At 38.2% G+C, this 21,429-nt stretch overlaps 1 protein-coding gene across 1 annotated transcript; it reads left to right on the forward strand.

Annotated features, from left to right (window-relative positions):
* The first annotated feature begins 113 nt into the window (after positions 1–113).
* Positions 114–15,978, forward strand: Nsun2 (tRNA (cytosine(34)-C(5))-methyltransferase Nsun2). Its single transcript, XM_074106650.1, has 14 exons — positions 114–318; positions 397–489; positions 909–1,120; positions 2,882–3,059; positions 3,458–3,542; positions 4,881–5,020; positions 5,569–5,702; positions 6,815–7,002; positions 8,116–8,260; positions 9,369–9,638; positions 11,206–11,355; positions 13,307–13,473; positions 14,252–14,407; positions 15,755–15,978. The coding sequence occupies exons 1-14, from the start codon at positions 193–195 to the stop codon at positions 15,916–15,918; spliced, it is 2,208 nt and encodes a 735-aa protein (XP_073962751.1). The 5' UTR covers positions 114–192; the 3' UTR covers positions 15,919–15,978.
* The last annotated feature ends 5,451 nt before the right edge of the window (positions 15,979–21,429 follow it).

Consider the following 21,429-nt stretch of genomic DNA (forward strand, 5'->3'; position numbering starts at 1 on the left):
TAGCTATTTGGCTTAGCTACACAAAATATAAATTAACTGTTGGCAGAGCTGTATGGGATAGAGTTTTTCGCCTGTTGAGAAGTGATAATCTGAAAAAAAGCAACGTAAATATAACCTTACTTTTTAACTGTCATCGTCACGTCAACACCTTGTGAATTGTGAACATTGTGAATTTCATGAAATTGTGATTGTATGATTACTTTCTCTTATTTTTCACTTAAAACATATACTACTCTCGGTGTTTATTTGAGAAGGATGGGGAAAAGAAACCGTACTGTTAATAAATTCGCTCAACGAAAGCGCGACAAAAAGGAACAGGTGAATAGAAAAAGTAGAAAAGTAAAACACCGAGACGAAGCCAGCATGCCATTACCTTAATGTTGATATGATTTTTAGGAAAAGAATCCACAACCTAAGCCTGAAGGCGACACACGTAAACATTATGAAGACATTGTACGAGAAAACGCTGCATTTGAGGAATACTATAAGGTAAAAACTGAGTTTTTTATATACATGATATTTTCATTGGAGCTTCTAAATAAGTTGTATTGTATACCTCCAACACACAACATCGGTACAAAAGATCGGTTTTGGTTTTGTCGAGTGAAATTAACATTCAAAGTGAAAGTCAAAATATCTTTATTCAATTTAAGTTATAGCAAGCACTTATGAAGTTCTAGTTGTATTAAATGATATTGTAACGGATAACTCACGTCTTAAACCGAGTTTAGCTCGACATGTTTCGGGCTATTTCGTAGCCCTTCTTCTCAGGAGCTAAACTCTGTTTAAGACGTGAATTATCTGTTACAATATCATTTAATATGAGTGAGTCTCATGGTACTTTCATGTTCAAAAAAGTTCTTGTTGCACTATATTTTCTTATTCATGCTTGCTATTTCTTTTTTAAGGGTCAAAAGGTTTGTCCGGAAGAAGAATGGCCTGTGTTCATGCAGGCTCTTAAAGACAACCTGCCGACTGCCTTCCGCATCACTGGCTCCAAGTGTGAAGCCGATGCCCTGATGGACATCGTCAAGAGTCAATACTTCTCGGAACTGCTGAATGTCAAGCTAAAGAATGAGGGAGAGGAGGAAGAGGAAATCAAGCCATTAAATTTGCCTTGGTATAAATATATGGTATATGGTATGGGATATGGTATATATAATATGGGTCATGGGTATATATATTTATGGGTCAATCAACTTTTTCGTGCAGCTTGTTGCTATGGTAACGTCGCTGAGTTACTAATTAAAAAGATGATTTTATGGGGTACAAATCCACTAAAAGTTAGAGAAGTTGTGACAGTTTTAAGGCAATTCCTTCATGACTCATCTCCCAAGACTGCTACATTGCAAACATATTTTAGACGACCAGATGGCCGGTAGTGGTTAGGGAACCTGACTACGAAGCTTGAGGTCCCAGGTTCGATTCCCGTGTTGGGGCAGATATTTGTATGAAAAATATGAATGTTTGTTCTCGAGTCTTGGGTGTTTAATATGTATTTAAGTATGTATCTATATCTATATAATTATATTTATCTGTTGCTTAGTACCCATAACACAAGCTTTGCTAAGCTTACTTTGGGACTAGGTCAATTGGTGTGAATTGTCCGGTGATATTTATATTTATTTATTTATTTATATTTCTAACAAAGTGTATCACAATGTCTTCTGAGTTACGGGACAGGATAACATACACTAAGAAGTTGAGTGACCCTTACTATTCATCATCATCTCGGTCTATACAGCATGTATTGCTGCCTCAAGTTAGGGTTGTAACAGATCTTTGTCTCCGCCTCCGTTACTGCAGAAGTTCCGCAAGAAATTGTATCTTCGCCTCCGCCTCTGCAATTTTTTTTGCGGAGTTATAACGGAGGTTTATTTCTCATTTCATTATCTCGGCGCGCAGCAGAAACGCGGTCGGATGGGGGCGGGCGTATGTCAAATAACACTCGACAGGAATCAACCTGTCTCGTTGCTTGGATGTACGAAATTGTAATATATATGTTTGATTGAACCGCAATTTTTGAAGTGATTTTGTACAAAGTAATTTTTTTATTTAAGTCACATACAAGATGACGCCGAAAACCAGAGAGATTTGGCAGTTTTTTTAGAAATTTTAGTTTTTAGAGTTGAATAAAGAATAAACTACTTTTTTTTTCCACATTCACTTTCACCTCCGCATCCGTCGCGAATCTCGTCGCCTCCGCATCAGCCTCCGCCTCCGCTAAGAAGGCCTCCGTTACAAACCCTACCTCAAACTATACCTAACCAGACGAAGATTTAAGTGCTGAGAACTGATATTAAAACAAATTGATAATTTAGAATTAACTACCAGAGTAATTCATTTATGATTTTTTTTCGAGCAGCAATGTAAAGTCTAAATAATTTACTAAAACATAATAAAGTGTGATAAAATGTGATGGTCTCCGTGACAAAACAAATAGAGACGGCATCACACCTAACCGCAGTTAACACTAATCAATGGATGGTTCAAACTACCCTTAAAGTTTGAGGTTTTATCAAATATAAATAAATATGCATGCTATGTCTTACTGCAGGCATAAACCTCCCAGTGAGAGGGCTGCTTGAGAGGTTATAGTTCGAATTAGTAGGTTACCACTGCTTTTATTATTACAAGCTCTTATTTAACTTGCCCTGTAAGTACGGCATAATATGCAACGGCACTAATTTTAGATGTTGCATCCCACACCAGAGGTCATACAGACTACAAGTTTGGTACACCGTTGGGGCCTTTGCCAACAAGCACACAGATGCCAAAGATTTATAATAAAAATAAAAAAACGCAATGCCAAATGGCAATGCAAGCACAGTCAGCAAAATAGTTTGTATTAAAAATGAAATTTTTAGCTTTTGCTTTACAGGTACCCAAATGGTCTAGCCTGGCAGCTCCGTCTGTCTAGAACCGACATTCGCCGAAGCGAGCCCCTCTACAAACTTCATAATTTCCTGGTAGCAGAGACAGCCGCAGGCGGCGTCTCGCGACAAGAGGCCGTGTCCATGATACCACCTGTAGTGCTCAATGTGGAGCCACACCATAAGGTAAACTAAAGACTTAGCGTACTTCCCGATTGTTGTGTTTATTGTAAATAATTTATTTAATCAGGAGTTACTTTAAACTTTCTGAACAGGAGAAATGAAAAATAATTGTTTAGTTCATTGATATGAACCTCTGCAAAGTAATACAATACAAAGAATCTTTATTGTACAAAATAAGAAATAGTAAGTGATACAGAAAACAGATACACAGAGAGAAAATTACAAGGTAAGCAATAGGCGGCCTTATCCTTAATAGCGATCTCTTCCAGGCAACCAGACACTACCACATTACCCTAAATGTAAACGTAAGTGTAAGGACTGTGTGTTAGTGGTGGTAGTGTGATGTAATATCCAGGTACCTTCTAATAGTATTTCTTGACTAATTAGTATTCTTGTTTTAGGTATTAGACATGTGTGCGGCACCGGGATCAAAAACTGCCCAACTAATTGAATTCCTACATGCTGATGAAGATAAAATTCCGACTGGTAAGAAGTTGTCATAGTAATTCAACTGTGGCCGCTATAACAACAAATACTAAAAATAATATAAAGTTAATATTAAAGGGGGTTGTCATACAAGAAGCGTTTTTTTTCGGCGTTTTTTCATTGCCAGGCATTGTCAGGCGTTGCTTGGCGGCCAAGGTGACTGCCGTCAGTTGCTAGAGACTAGTTGATTCGTATTGACGAGTACTTCGGTAACCAGGGGCAAAAAGTACATTCAGCAAAAAAAAAATTAGAATTTTTAACAAAAACTTATCACTGAACTGTTTTTAAAATATTGTACTTGCACTTGATACTTATGCTCAGATAACTGACGATTATGGGGGTATGAAGACAGGTTGAGAGAGTTGGGACTTACCACTTTGGAGAGGCGGAGGCAGCGTGGTGATCTGATCGAAACCTACAAGATATTGACCGGACACTATAATGTACCTGAACTAAGTGACATATTTACACGGAGCATGAATGAGAGGCTGCGAGGTCACTCTCTGAAACTGATACGCACTCTAAGTACAAGCAACCCCAGGCGCCATTTCCTGGGCAACCGCGTCGTGAAACAGTGGAACAGTTTGCCCGAGACAGTGATCAGTGCACCTTCAGTGAATACTTTTAAAAACAGACTTGATAAGTACTTTGAAGACAATTACACAAGTGAACAATGATATGCACGCATCAGCTATAAGCTGCCTGTGCATTATAAATAATAATAATAATGATTATGAGATAACTGATGATCATAAATTAAAGTTCATGAATGGTGAGCTAAGGCATTGAATCCCTGTTGTCTATTACTGGGCTACTAACATGTCCATGATTGATGCCATCACTCCAGTGACGGATTTATATTTTTTATTAGTGTCGGCCACTTTATTTCCACCGCCCCATGTACATTTCTATAGTATTTTATGCAACTGTATCGTAATAGGGGTTCTTAAAACACGAGTTTATGAAACGAGGCGTAGCTAATAGGGTCACATGAGGTTTTAAGGCCTATTACGTACAGTTGCATACAATATTTTATCTATATCCATATATTAAATCCTCTATCATGTGTTTAAGAACCATTGAGAATGACCTGTATTAACGAGAACTAGGTAGGTATGTCTGCCCCACGAGCTGCGCCCGCGACGACCTGCTGCTGCACGTGGTCGCGTGTATGAAATGTCATTACGATGCAGATTTCTGTATCGTAATGAGCCGTGTTCATAATAGAATCCAATGTCGTAATGCTGGTCATTACCTATAGTTTATGAACGCATAATTGAGGATTTACTGTGTCAAATCCAGGAGTGTGTCACCCTATGATCTGTTCCATCCACCCAGGCTTCGTGATGGCCAACGACGTGGACAACAGCCGCTGCTACATGCTGGTGCACCAGGCCAAGCGGCTGAACTCGCCCAACATCCTCATCACCAATCACGACTCGGCCGTCATGCCCAACATTATGGTCACCGACCCACAGGTAACCCCACGATTCACAAGTAGGGATGTCACGAATATTTGTATTCGCATTCGCATATGCGAATAATTCGCATCATTATGTTTTGCGAATGCGAATGTGTGCAAGTTGTGACGTGTATCGGCTGCGCCGGCCGCCTAGACGCCGATTCATTTTGACCAGTAGAAAGCACTTTTACTTGTGACAGTGGCTTGTGATTGCTTGATTAGTTTTGTTTTTGAAGTTCAGTTTTTAGTATACTCCCTTAATATTCGCATTCGCACATTCGCGCCCTAAATATTCGCATCCGCATTCGCATTTGCAAATGTGATAGAAATGACATTCGTAACATCCCTATTCAGAGAAGCTGGCACGAATGGATTGAACGTAAGTATGTCACTTAGACGTTTTTGTATGTTAATGCAAGAAATGTGTGTTTATGTAGTTCCTCCACCTCCACACTGTAAGAACACACAAATCACGCAAACCAATAAACTACCATTTTCACAGGAGCAACAATCTAGTATGCAATAAAACAATCATTAAAAGTAAAATAAAAAAATGTTTATCAGAATCCGGAATCGACCGTGCCGTTGAAATTCGACCGGATCCTGTGCGACGTGCCGTGCTCCGGCGACGCTACGCTCCGCAAGAACCCCGATATCTGGCTGAAATGGTCTACAGGAAATGGCAACAATTTGCATGGGTGAGTGACTTTGCTTGAGTCCTATGCAAAATGATTGGAAATGGAACGGTTTTTTTTTTATTCCACTGGATGGCAAACGAGCAAGTGGGTCTCCTGATGGTAAGAGATCACCACCGCACATAAACATCACGCGTTGCCAACCTAGAAGCCTAAGATGGGATACCTCACGTGCCAGTAATTTCACCGGCTGTCTTACTCTCCACGCCGAAACAACAGTGCAAGCACTGCTGCTTCACGGCAGGATTAGCAAACAAGATGGTGGTAGCAATCCGGGCGGACCTTGCACAAGGTCCTACCACCTGCAAAATGTTACTGCAAAAACCAAGATTTGCAACCAAGAAACCAAAAAGTGTAAAGCAATGTTGATCCATTTGTAAGTACTACAATACGGTACTTTTGGGTCGTATTAATATTCATTTATTCGCATTAAGTTGTGGTTGTCCTAGAAGCTCGCAATTTGGTGTGAAGGTAGCTCTTACAGCACAACTAATAAGAAAAGTTTTAAAATCTTATTTTTTATGTCTATCTATGACAGTACAGTCAACGTCATAAATAAGTGATCATTTCTGTACCTTGTCGCTCTCAGACGTTACACAATTTTGTATGGCTTTTCAAACATGACGTTAAAGTGACAAGGTACAAAACTGATCACTTATTTTTGACGTTGACTGTACCACCATACACCAAGTATAATATTCGTTGTGGAATAGAGCTGAGTCGTTACGTTTTTTTGACAAGTAACAGTTTCGAAAAACAGTTACTTAAAAAACAGTCTCTTTGGTACGGCTTGGTTTCGTTTCAAAGGAAACGAAAGCTTCGTTATTAAGTGTAGCTCTTTAGGATATTTTGAATAGTTTGCTTCAAGAAACAGTTTGGTTCAAGAAACAATTTTTTTATATTATGTGAAACTAGTTTATGATAACAATATGTTATTTGTTCTTGTGAGAAAATTTCCTCACGTTAACGCATGTATGTGATAGTCTGTGGTAACGTTTCTCAAGTCGAAGTAACGTCTAAAGAAACTGTTTTTCGTTTCGGCACAACGTTTCTCCAAACAGTTTCATAAAATAACGCTCAGCTCTGTTGTGATTTACCCAATAATTTTTTTCTAGCATTCAATACCGAGTACTAAAGCGAGGATGCGAGCTCCTAGCGGTGGGCGGAAGACTGGTCTACTCCACCTGTTCCTTCAACCCGGTGGAGAATGAGGCAGTGCTGCACAGGATGCTGGCAGAGGCTGAAGGAAGCCTCAGCCTAGTGGATGCCAGGAACGACTTGACGGGGCTTAAGTCACATCCAGGTAGGGCTTCAGGACTAAAAGATTGATTGAGTGCTTCATATTCGCACATTAGACTTTCACACTATATGATCCTGCTGCCAATGGAACTGTGGAGCGATTTGTTAGAACATTCAAAACAGGTGTATGCAAAGTATACGTTATGCATATAAAATTAATTGAAAGTGTAAACAAACCTATTTCATCTAAATTCTTGTATAAACACTCACTGGATCGAATCAATAACACATTTATGTATAATTCGTGTCTTTTAACTAGATGTCTAATCACTTTTTTCACCAAAATTCACTTGATTTCAATATTTATTTTTCATTAGTAAAATCTTCGTCGAAATCTGACTTGATTGAAACAGTGTATAATCTGTAGTAGCATAGACTAGCGTAGAGATGGTGGAAAATTTGACATTTTAAAAATCGATTAATGCGCGGATGTATAAGCGATTTTTATTTACTTTCCTTAAAATTAAAAAATGGTTACTGCTTTTAAAATTGAATAAACAGTCTTTGGAATAAAATCAAGTATTGTAAATAATAAAATAGAGAAAAATACTTCGATCTATTCAATTAATAAATTAATCGATATACTGAACAGATTAATTATTTTGCAATAGGTTCTAGGTTTTCACATCATTGAATGTATGTGGTCGGATAAATGGCGTCTGCGTTTACGCTTTTCATAAATTGGATCGAAATACAATATAGTTTACCGAAATACTGATACGTCATAGACATTTTTTGTCAAGATTTAGTGAAAATGATGCTTATATTGAAATTGTAAGATCATCCAACTATCCATACAATCAAGGAACACATGTAAACTGTTATCGCCAGGGTGTGTAAATGATCATGAAATTAAAAAGTAAATCTACAAGAATTGCAATTAAAAACGTCTATAGAAACTTTAAAAGTAACATAAGTAGTATATAAAAATAGATAAAAAACATAAAATAACATTTCTGAATGTAAAAAAAACCTTATTTTCTATGCTTTTTCGGTTCTTCGGCGTTCCAATACGCTGGCTGTAATAAACTACAATTGTGTTCAAGTTTCAATAGTTATTTTTAAAAGAACTCGCATTGTTTTATTATATACATTTATTATATGCATTTTGCACCAGGCATGAGCCACTGGCGGCCGGCGTCCAAAGACATGGTGTTCTACGACAAATACGAAGACGTCCCTGAGAAGTGGCAGACGGTGGTGCGCCCCCAGATGTTCCCGCCCAAACCCGAGGACCTAGACAAGTACCATCTCGACAGATGGTGAGATATCGTCACTACTTTAAAAAAATCGGACAACTGCGAGTCAGACTCGCCCACCGAGGGTCCCGTACAAATGAGTAAAAGTTTAAATACCTAGTCTACAAAAAGATTTAGTCCCGTACAATTATGATCGTGCATACCGTTGCTTAACTTCGATAATTGATTATGTACGTACTTCAATTAAATACTATATTTCTGATGATTTCATTATAAGTATATAGTTTCAAATTTTGCCTAGTTGAATACTTCGTTTTTTTAACTTTAGAAAGAAGGTGAGCGATCTTGACGTGTCTTTTTATTGAAAAACACTTTTGAAAAATAAGTCACAGCAAATATGTAACAGTTAGCAAGGTCGTATGATCATTTACATTATTTTGGTATTATAAGTAATAAGTAGCTACTGATTTTTTTTAAACGTTTATCAATAAAAAGACACGTCAAGATTGTTTACCCTATTTATAATGCTAAAAAAACGAAGTATAGTAGAAGACGATATTACTTGACTTTCATAATCCTAGGTTAACATTACCTACCCCTTTAAATTTAGAATGCCTTGAGAGTGTCTAAATATACGTTGACGCAGCATTAACAGCCATACCTTTTTAACGTAAACTTGGAATTTAAAAAGAAACACAGTTTCAATACGGTATTTGACTATTTTGTATATGTTTTATAAATTAAAACTACACAATGCCTGTTATCGAATAGAAAAACAATTTTTAAGCTACCTTTACAAATAACAAAGTTATAAAGGTTTGAAATTCAAGATTAGACAGAGAAAGACATACTGGCATGTGACGTCACACACCAGTACCGCCATACTTGCTGCATAGAGAAAAGCGTTTGAGAAAGAGACAGGTATATAGATTTTTCAAAAAATCACAATAAATCCAATTTTTAACCGATTTAAATTTTCTCTTCGCTAAACACACTATCTGTATTATATTTTCATAATAATATTAAGATATGGCAAAATCAGGAGTTGTCAAATACCGTATTTCAAGGGGCTCTAGACTTGAGTATATGGCTTTAATTTCAATTGATAATACTTACGTAAGTAAGAGTAACTGCAGAGTGTGATCTGGATCTTATTTTAACTTTTCTCCAGTATACGAATCTTGCCGCATCACCAAGACACTGGTGGCTTCTTCGTGGCCGTCCTAGAGAAAACCGCCCTTCTTCCGTGGGAGAAGGAAAGAGAACATACAGAAGTTCAGGAGAAGAAAGAAGAGAAACCGCCAGCCAAGAGGAGGAGAATGGGTGGTTATAAAGAGGACCCCTTCGTGTTCTTTAAAGGGGATGAAGAGGATGTGTTCCCTTCGATCAAGGAGTACTATGATCTGAATGAAGAGTTTGATTCGAAATGCTTGCTGACGAGGTTGGTTTTAGGTTTTACTGAAATGCGTTGGATTTATGCCCTGTTCACATTATTCCAGTAAAACCATTCCAGTAGATTGACACTGCGCTGCTGGTTCGGTCCATTGTATCTGATTAACATCGCGGCCCTGCAATGTAATTCTACTGGAATAATGTGAACAGGGCCTGAAGGGCGCACCGATCTTTTGCGCATTTATTGCATTCATCTAATCCCTTGTACTATCATTGCTAGTAAAGCTTTAGTTTTGAAACTGAATATTTGAGGATTTACTCTATAAATCAAATCGGGGACGTTTTGAAGAAAGGTCGGGTCAGGAGTACTCTAAACCGACGTGCATGCATGAAAAGATTGATGAATGTAGAGGAAGCGAGAGTTGTATCCCAGGATCGTAGGAAGTGGAAGGATCTAGCCTCTGCCTACCCCGTTGGGAAAGAGGCGTGGTTTTATGTATGTATGTATGTTACTCTATAAATCATACACTGAAGATGCACGATTACTTGTAGTTCGTTCTGTTCGATCGATAGGAAAAAATCGCAAAGTTGTCTCTAAAATACAATAGCGTTTTAGTAATACGAAGAAAATACCTAAGAACGCGCGCGTTCTGAGCAACGTGTCTTGAGCCACTGCGCTTTGCCCCTATCTCCCTTCTCACCTTCCCCCATATCCCCTATTCCCTTTAAGAAACCGGTTGGTTAAACAATATTAGCATCCCACTTTTATTAGGACGAGTCGCAAGACTTTTGGTCACGCCAAATTCAGCACCGGTCACCAGTACTGTTTTTAATTTTCATAAAAAATTAACCCTGATTATCTTATCTCTTTTAATGACACTTACCAAAACACTAGTGACGCGCTCCTTTTGTTTGCTCAACGCAAGTAGATTTGCCCAAATTTATTTTATTTAAACGAAGAAGATTTTAAGACCCGTGTGGTGTCGGGTCTGAATTACACCTCTCCATTGTTTCGTGGATGTCGTAAGAGGCGACTGAGGTATAGGTTAAGGTATACTGTAGCTAGCCGTAGCAACCTGTCAACTATTGTACCTTTTTTGTCAAACTTAAAACCTAAAATTGCTAAAAGTGGCTCCGAAGCGGTAATGTTTCGTGTGGTCTCAAGATTTTCGGGGACGCAGGAAAAGATTCGAACCCGCATCTCCCGGCTATACGTGCCAACTGTGCCATCAACTACACCACTTGCCTCCAGATCAACTCTTTCAAAAATTTTGATACCTGAAAAATAATAAATCTTCTTCGTTAAATAACCTAACGAACGCAGAGAAGTTAAAAAATACTCAACATTGTCATTTCAAAGTTCAACATCTCAAAAACGAACCGATTTTAATAGAACATAGAGCTAAAAACTACAAGAAAAACGCAAGGAATTTGGTAATACTACATTCTCGCAAATGAATTTATGATTTATTTTATTTTATTTATTTAACGAAATCGGTCCATCCGTTTTAGAGCTTTGATGCCCCAGAGACATTGGCGTCAAATATATAAATATAACACAACACTTCTTTTTAAGTCGGGGGTTAACAAAAACTTTAATTCCGTATTCAACGCAGATGCTACGTGGGTAAAAAGAAGAATATCTACCTGGTGTCTCCCTTGGTGAGGGACGTCGTGATGAAGAACGAGTCCAAGATAAAGATTATCAACACAGGGGTGAAGACCTTCGTACGCTGCGACAACAAGAACATGGTGTGTGCGTTCAGGTTTGTACAAAACAAAACCACCGACTACTAGTTATTGGTTATTTCATTATCATATCAGTCGCAGGACGTCCCCTATTGGCCATATGCCTCCTCCATGGACCTCCAGTTGCTTCGGTTGAAAGCGCGGCCTGCATCCGAACCCGCTGCTTTAACCAGTCTGTATTGTCTAACACGCTGATGTTCGCATTCGCCATCTCTTTCTACCCTGGTCTTACACCGTGTGGCAGAAAGAAGTGAAAACGATTGTGATTCCAAGCGTGTTAGACAATAAGGCCCAAGGTCATCCGTCCATCTCGTTGGTGGTTGGACTTTCACACGATGGTTTCCACACTATCAGGGTGTCCACTTTCTGGAAAGTCAGGAAAACGTACTAATCTCCATGGTGGTCAGGGAAAATCAGGGAAATTTGCTAGAAATCCAAAAAGTCGGGCAAAAAACTCGTGATTTTCCAAAACTTAGCTCGATATTTTGACACCAGTCGTTCCAGGCGACGTATTAAAGAGCGGCACCATAAAAACAGTCAAGGAAAAAGTGAGCACGTTCGGTGTGCAGTGAATTCCCATCATCGGGTCTAGCTTAGTATCTCGAGCAGTGAAAAAAATCATATAACCTGCTTTGAAATGTACATGATTGGCTAGGAAAACTTAAAAATGTGGCCAGGGAATATCAGGGAAAAGACAGGGATTTTTCTAGGATTTTTAATGGAATGGACACCCTGTTTTTTTTGTACCATTAAAGCTCATACCATGCTTCCAAATGTAGTTTCGTAAATAAACTCCGAGCGAGCAGTGCGAACCTTGGCTCAAACTCAGAGCCCTCAGATTGAGAGGCCATAGGTCCAAATAATAGGCTACCAAGACTTATCCAAGTGCAGGATATTGGCAAAGGAAGGAAACGAAGATACATCATCATCACATCTCAGCCGTAAGACGTCCACTGTTGGACATAAGGCATGACACTAACCTATGACATTGTAACAAAGTAAAAAATGTTTGAGTACTTTACTGTTTTACACCACGGCAGTTTGACTTTTTAGGGTTCCGTAGTCAACTGCCGTGAAGCAGCAGTGCTTGCGCTTGTTTCGGCGTGGAGAGTAAGACAGCCGGTGAAATTACTGGCACTTGAGGTATCCCATCTTAGGCCTCTAGGTTGGCAACGCATCTGCAATCCCCTGGTGTTGCAGGTGTCTATGGGTGGTGGTGCTCTCTTAGCATCAGGAGACCCACTTGTTCGTTTGCCACCCAGCCGAATAAAAAAAAAACTAGGAACCCTTATAGTTTCGCCATGTCTGTCCGTCTGATTATCCGCGGGTAAGCTCAGCGACCGTTAGTACTAGAAAGCTGTAATTTGTCATGAATATATATATCAGTCGCGCCGACAAAGTGGTACAATAAAAAAAGTAAAAGAATTTTTTTATGGTACCTCCCATAGACGTAAAGTGGGGGTGTTTTTTTTTCTCGACTAACCCTATATTGTGAGGTATCGTTGGATAGGTCTTTTAAATCATTGGGGGGATTGCCAAGACAATTTTTCTATTCAGTGATCTTTTTGCGAAATATTCAACTTTAAAGTGCAAATTTTCATTGAAATCGAGCGAACTCTAATATCTAAACTATTTGGTGGAAAATTTTGAAAAAATTCAGAATGGTAGTAAATATATCAAATTTACAAGGAAAATTATAGCGGCTAAGATTGCTTGAGAATTATTAGTAGTTTAAGAGTAAATAGCAGCCTAAGGTATATTTTACTCGTATACCTAAACTTGGAAGATGCAGTACACAATAACAAATTTTCGTAATGGCTACGGAACCTTATCTTGAGCGTGTACGACACGCTCTTGGCCGGTTTTTTCCAAAACAATTGGATTCACATCGCTTTGGCAATTATTTTTTTATATATATTGTGGCCCACTATGCCACAGGAGGTAAGTGACCAACAATTTTTTTTCCAGGTTGTCCCAAGAAGGTCTTGGCAGCGTGCTTCCCTTCATAGGCCCGAAGCGTCGCGTGCGCATCCTGAAAGAAGACTTGATCCTCGTGCTGCAGAACGACAATCCGAGCAAGCCGCCGGAAATAGCCCGGTTTTCAGAACACACGCAGGCACAGGTTAAGGGTCTTGGTGAGTGCTCGCAAGATGTTCATTTGACATGGTTAGAAGGTTATAGCCAACTTCTCGTGTACTCGTATAGTTACTTGTATATACACGGGAGGGTGGGGGGGGTGTAATAGCTGATCAGATCAGAATATCAGATTGCTGTTGGGGCTGAAAAGTTCTAGAATGGAGACCGTGGATCGGCAAGCACAGCGCAGAACGTCTACCAACGAGATGGATGGATGACCTGGTTAAGGGCCGCCACATACGCTCGGAATCCCGTTTCGGAATTTCGATTCGAAATTCAATAAATACATCATACGTTTATTTCAATGAGGGCTATCGCGTATGAATTCGCCGCTAGAGGCGCTAGTGTAGCGTGAGGTCTCCGAAATGTCAAATCTCATAGTTTTTGGGTGAGCTACGCGGGTTAATTTATAATTAGAATAATTTTGTGAATATTTTGCATTGCCTGAAATTAATTATGGCAATTATGCGTTACGGGGCAATGAACGTCTGTGTTTTGAGACAGTTTTGTCTTTCGGAAACTTTTGTCCTCCCTTTTTTTCGAACAAAACGGGACTACGCAACACTATGGTTGCTCGATATTTTTATGGTACGGTTTTAAGGTGTATTAAATATGATTTTAATCTAAACTTTGTTTTCACGCTCGTAATAACAGACTTTGAAAGCCACACTTAACCTTAATTTTGCCGATAAAGGGGAAGGGAGGGTCAAAAACTCTAAAATTCTTCTAACATATTACTAGAATGGCCTTAAACGATGGTGACTTTTCTCCCACCAGCAACCGGCAGCTGCGTGCTCCAATACAAGGACGACTCGTCCAGCCTCCAGCTAACACTGGTGGGGTGGCGCGGCGTGCACTCTCTCCGCGCTTACACGGCCACTCCGGACACGGTGCACTATCTGAGACTGTTGGGGGCGGACTACAGCAAATATGGTACGATATTTTGTCATTTTCAATTTCTTATGTAGCTTTATATCAATCCAATTCATAAAAAGTACTTGCTTTTGCCCGCGGCTCCGCCCGCGTGGTATTCGGTTATCGCGCGCTGTTCCCTCGGGAAATGTGCATTTTTCCGGGATAAAAAGTAGCCTATGTCACTCTCGGGCCCATAAACTATCTCTATGCCAAAAATCACGTCGATCCGTCGCTCCGTTACGGCGTGAAAGACTGACAAACACACAAACATACAAACACACTTTCGCATTCTTGTATTAACACCCACTGGATCCAATCAATAACACAGTCATCTATAGTCTTTTAACTAGACGTCTAATCACTTTTTTCACCAAAATTCACTTGATTTCAGTATATAATTTTCATTTTAAAAAATTTCGTCAGAATCTGACGTTATTTCTTGAATGAAACATGGGTATAATCTGTAGTAGCACAGACTAGCGTAGACATTGTGGAAAATTTGACATTTTAAAAATCGATTAATGCTCGATAGTAAGCGATTTTGTTTACTTACCTTAAAAGTAAAAAGTAGTTACTGCTATTATAATTGAATAAATAGTCTTTGGAATTAAATCAAGGATTGTAAATAATAAAATAGACAAAAATACTTTGATCTATTCAATTAATAAATTAATCGATTTACTGAACAGATTAATTATTTTGCAATAGGTTCTAGGTTTTCACGTCATTGAATTTCTTTGGTCGGCTAAATGGCGTCTTTGTTTACACTTTTTAATCATTGCATCGAAATACAATATAGCGTAGCAGGGAATATTCAAGCCTTTTGGCCTCTTTTAAATATCACTACCATCCCGTATTTATTAGCTCAACAGAAGGACAAGTCGCAAGAATTTTGATCACGCTAGATTTAAAAGATCGGTATTGTCTTTAGTTTTTATAAAAATGTAGCCCTGAGCATTGTTTTTTTTAATACTTGCCGTAACAGTAATGGCGAAAAACGCCGCAAAGACGCTGAATATTTACCCAATATACAGGAGGCATAGCTTATAGTTATATTATAACTGATAGTACGCAAAGTTACTTAGCTGAATTTCGTGTTTTTCATACATAATGAAGTCATAGTCAAAGGTGAAACTGTAAAATTCACAAACTTAACGAGTGACATTGACACGACAAAACCCTAACTAAAACATTAACCGCTAAGTGTAGAAACATTACTTTTAAGGGTGTTTTTTAACCAATGGAAATGATATGATTGAAAATTTCATCTAATGGTTCATGCGTGGGAAGCCGGGTGTAATGGTTAGTTTGAACTTAAAATTTTGGCTGAGATTTGCTTAGTCATACATATGTAAATTTTTCCAGATGTAAATAAATTCAAGAAGGCATCTGACGTGCCTGATGGCGAAGCAGAAGCGAGCGAAGCAGAGGCGAGCGAAGCAAAAGAGGTGGAAGAAGCGATGGAGGTGTCCGAAGCAGCCGAAGCAAAAGAGGCGGAGTCCACTGAAACGAACGGTTCTAAGAGTTGATATTAAGCGTAGTGATGTAATGTTATAACTATTATAAATAAATGACATTTATTATCATTATTTTTGTTTTTGTTCGTGCAGTTACTGATATTTCTGTGTGCAACGCAGTCTAAATACCTTTCAAGCATTTCTTGTTTTAAATTGATTTATTTATTTCTGGGATCTTGAAAACGGCCCGAAATTTCTTATGTAGGGGTTGGTTCGTGGGAAATGGTCTGGCTTCCTATAAAAATTCCGATTTATTTTTATTTGATCGACAAAAAATCTTATCTCTTGGAAAACGCGTTTTATGAGTTTTCGCACTTTTCGCCGAGCAAAGCTCGGTCGCCCAAATACTATCCCATCCCATCCCACTAATATTATGAATGCGAAAGTTTGTAATGTAAGCCTAATGTAAGTCTGTTTGTTTGCTACCTCATCACGTCCAAACCGCTGAACCGATTGAATGAAATTCGATACACGGATAGTTTCCGAGTCCCGGGGAAGGACGTAAGGTAGTTTTTATCCCGGGGAATTGCGTAGTTCATGCGAAGCGATAAAAAAATTCTATGCGGACGGAGTCGCGGGCAACAGCTAGTGTAGAAATAAAAGACAAATCATCATTAGAAACCCTTTATTCACTCCGTCTGTATCCAAAATCATTCGCGTTTGCGATAACAATTCTTACGCCCTTTCGTTAAAGTTTAAAGTGCTACATCAACAAAACAGTGCTTAAACAATTCACATGTTCAATAATAAACTGACCTAAGTTTAATAAGTCCATTGTTATTTTAACATAAAATTAACCTTCAGAATGAATTTAAAAAACCATCTCATTTGTTAGAGCTACGTATTTTGCAACATTTTTCACAAAAAAATCGCCAAATTATAAAGTAAAAATGTAATGTGCCAAGTTTGCAATAAAAAAATACCGTCTCGATCAACTTCTTTCAGTCCATTTTTACATATAAGTAGGTAAGACATAATACTTTCTTATTAATAAATTCGTTAAAATACTGTTCATTCAAAACTCAACCCGGTCTGATTCAAATTCAAGAAACAATGTATCTACTGAAATTATTTTTAGCGTTAGAGACATAACAAACTCTTTATATTTTATTTAATTATGCAATAAATAGGTACTTAAAGAGTGTGATCAAATAGTGAGAATGTAAGGTACGTTCAAGGACTTTCATGACCATGGAGCCATTTCACAGTAAACTTCATAGGACATCGCATTAATTAACAAGGAAAATCGTAATGACTTTTCCTTTGAAAAGGTTCCATGTTGGCTCATGAATTAATGTCCTTGACCGTACAAAACTAGTTTACTAATGTCGTTTAGAACTCGAAACAGAAGACCGGTTTTCTTTTTCTTTCTCATTTGCATCATGAATAATGAATATTCAGGAAAACGAAGAAAACTGACGAGTCCCGGGCGATATTAATATTCTAGGTACCATCAGTCAAATATGTGGTCTACCACCCTAAAGTAATGCTACTAGACGTGTCTGTCAACTAAAGTTCGACTTCAGCGACATATTCATTTGGTAGGAATTTGTTTAAAAATTTATAAACCACTTATTTGGCTGATGGTACCTACACTAACCTCCTGAGACCCCGCGTCGAATGTTTGATGCAAGAATTTTGAACTTAATGACAATCAAGAAAAGTTGACATTTGATTAGACATGATGTTCAACATTTTATACGCGGGTTCTGAGGAGGTTAAAGTTAATGATTACAGCAATGTGTTAACATTTTTTGCCCTCTCGCCCTTCGTACCGTATTAGCTTTTTCGATTGAGCTTCGAATGGGTTTGCCTGATACTACAATCATTTTAAATACATGTTTTCGTTTTCAAGATTTTCTCTCACAATGACTAGCTCTCGCTCTGCTAAATAAAGACAATAGATTTCAGATTGCCGAGACATCGAAGTAATGAGGGTTAATAATCGCTAGATGGCGTTAGCATCGTGAGTTCCGTTTGACGTTTGCTCGTGATTGGTTAAATAACTTAAATGAGCCAATCGCAAGCAAACGTCAAACGTCAAACGGACTCACGATACTAACGCCATCTAGCGATATTTCACCTCTGTGAAACCCTCATTAAGTCGAGAGTGGTAGTAATTATGATTGTTTTGAACTCAAACTAAAAGTTTCTCGAAGTAATTGAGTGGAGACCCTTTTTGGTATCCTGCCGTGTCACCAAGTAACATAGTTTTAGTGCTAGTTCTAGTCTTAGTTTTAGGTGGTACTTATGGAGCCAAAATAAACCTTTCTTTCTTAATTGTAGAATATAAATATCTAATTCGTATGTGTAATAACAATAGATTCAATAAAGAAATTATTTGTGCGTAATAATTTACAAACAAAAGCTACAACAACAATATATCTTGAGGTGATAAGTACAGTCAAGGAAACTGATCGCGTACCAGGGTGGGAACTTTTCATAGTTAATTTCGCTATAATTTCAGATGTATGGAATCTCAATATGACATCAGTAGTCCAACCTGGACTGCGATTCACTTTCCTCGACTTTTTTTTATTCTACTGGATGGCAAACGAGCAAGTGGGTCTCCTGATGGTAAGAGATCACCACCGCCCATAGACACCTGCAACACCAGGGGACTGCAGACTGTACTTACTGTTGAACCAACTGAACGGAGGTCTTTCACACTGGTATTTTCTTTGGCATTAGAAAAAGGGTAAACAATCTTGACGAGTCTTTCATGAAAAACGTTTTTAAAAAAAAAGTAAATCATCCCACTAATATAATAAATGCGAAAGTTTGTAAGTCTGTTTGTTTGTTACTTCATCACGTCTAAACCGCTGAACCGATTTAGATGAAATTCGGTATATAGATAGTTAAAAGTCCCGGGGAAGGACATAGGATAGTTTATCCCGGAAAATTTCACAGTTCCAGCGAGATAGTGAAAACCGTGGACGCAGTCGCGGGTAACAGGCTAGTATTATTATATCCTTGCCACTTGTTACATAATTTGCTGTGGCTTATTCTTCAAAAGTGTTTTTCAATAAAAAGACACGTCAAGATCACTTGTACCTTCTTTTTAATGCTACATTCTGAAGCGCTTGTTAGCCTAGCCACTGAAACCTTTTCACAAAAAAATCATAGTGACATCGCATTGTTTGACAAGGGAATTTATTATGAAACATAATGTGAAAACGTCCTACAGCGGTTCAGGAATCCAATAGCTCGATAGTACAAAAAATTATAACAAAATAGATTCATCGAACAGTAAATTTAAATTAACAAATAATCTTCCACAGTTGATAAACTGACAACTTCTGAGTATTATAAGTACAGTCAAGGGCATAAATATATATACACCTTTACCTATGTCACTAACCATAAGGTCGATGTCTTGTCTACATATATTTGTTGCTACTCGTATAGCTGTACAGATATTTATGCCCTCGATTGTATCTACCCTACGAACAAATAATAAGACTTATTATTTATTCGTAGTATCTACCTGACTAATATTTCTCTGGATTTAATCACAAACTATTTATTGCTAAATTACCTCCACGTTTCGTATCGTTCTGAATCGACTCGTGATCACGGACGCTGCGATGTGGTCGAAACATGGAAGCAATTTTAGCAATAAATAGTTCGTGATTAAGTCCTTAGAAATATTAGTTCTGAATGAGTTTCTGAGAATTACGTTTTGTTTCTGAGTACCCTGTTATGCTTAATGAGTATGTAGGTATATTTAGCAATAAAAATATGCTTCACTTTTTCACCATATTATATTATAAAAGGCCGCAAATGGGACGCCAGCTTGCATCGTGTCGGTTAGCGTTTCTCTGTACATTGCCTGTTGCCAGATAACAAATGCGCAGCGCGTCTCTTGGCCGCGTAATGAACAAGAATACGCTCACCGCTCCGCTACCCGCCCCGCTGTCCGCTGGCCTCCGGTCGGCGGCCTGAGCCCCTAAGTCTTGAAAACAGATACAAAAAAGTCTCAAACGCATTTGCGCCAACAGCTCGCTTAACAGTCCAGTGTTTGTCAACAGGTCGGTCGCGACCCCTTCAGAAGTCACGGAACCTCCTTAGGGGGTCGCAAACACTTCTGAACATTATTGAACATTAGTATTACAATATAATGCAATATTAAAAGCAGTAATTAAGTAGGGGTCGACAATTTTTTTCCTACTGCACTGCGTCAAAATGGCGGCGGTTTCCTATGGTACGAGTAGTGGCATCAAAGAGTCATCAGTCAAACGGATTTTGTGTAAAGGGTATAGGCAAAAATATAACAACTTTTATATATATGCTTATATAATTGTCAATAGTCTTCCGATTTTCCCTGTAAAATGTAAATAGAAGTACAAAAAATACATATCTCGAAATAATTTGTACCTGCAGCAAAGTTAAAAGTCACTTACAGACAAAAAGGTACTATTATGTCATTTGCATTTTATTCATTAAGTACGTCTAAAAAGTTACTTACTTATTTTAATGTTAATGCTATTAACAGATTTACACCAGTCACTACCAACCAGGCTAATAAGTTTGTTACTTAAATATGAATACAGTAAAACTCCGAAAAAATTAACTCACCCTCATAGGTGGATGACGTAAATTAACCTTTTTTCTATTGGTTTTCATTTCAAATTCAGCTCAACTTATTCTACTTTCCAGTGGTTTTTTTTACTTACACGTGATTCAAAACCGGGCCCCAAAATATATCATTTAATGATACCTTCTAGGGGGCCGTTAAGGGTTGCTTAAGGAGCGTCGCGACACTCCGGGTCGTCATATAGTTGGAGAACCCCTGACCCAGGGATTTAGACTGCCTTATTCTATGCTAAGGTTAAATTAGTAAGTACTTGTCCGCAGGGGCACTTAAATTACCAACTTACTAAACTTACGGACTACTTATTCAACACCGTCTAAGCAACATAGAAGAAGTACAACAACTAGATTATTCATTATGATAGTGATATCAGCTCACTTTGTAATCTGTATTAGCATATCGATTGGTACAATTTCTGTTGCTGACATTTCAGACAAAAAGTTGGAAAACCCCCGACTTTATCACTTCAGAGTTCAATATCTCCAAAACGGCTAAACCGATTTTGATGAAACATAAGAATCATTGCTAGAAAACTTTATTTCAAATGAAAAAAACCGCATTCAAATCGGTCCACCCGTTTAGGTGCCACATACAGACGCATAAACACACAGACAGATACACAGACACACATAGCGGTCAAACTTATAACACCCCTCTTCTTGCGTCGGGGGTAAACAAGAAGGTAATACCTGTCGCTAATACAAAACACGGAATGAAGTGGTATATTGAAATAGTAGTTATTCTTTATGCTCATATAAATAAGTATTAGTTAATAAATAAGTATCAGAAAAAAATACTGTCTTCCAAGTTTTTCGCAGCATTCTTAGTAAGTATAGGTACCTATTCGAAAACGCTGGTAAGTAGAATATTTGAAAAATATACTTAAGTACGCCCGTGGTTTGGTCCACATAAATCCGTTCCTATTCCTT

This window comes from Choristoneura fumiferana, chromosome 24 (assembly GCF_025370935.1).
Source record: "Choristoneura fumiferana chromosome 24, NRCan_CFum_1, whole genome shotgun sequence".
Lineage (NCBI taxonomy): Eukaryota > Metazoa > Arthropoda > Insecta > Lepidoptera > Tortricidae > Choristoneura > Choristoneura fumiferana.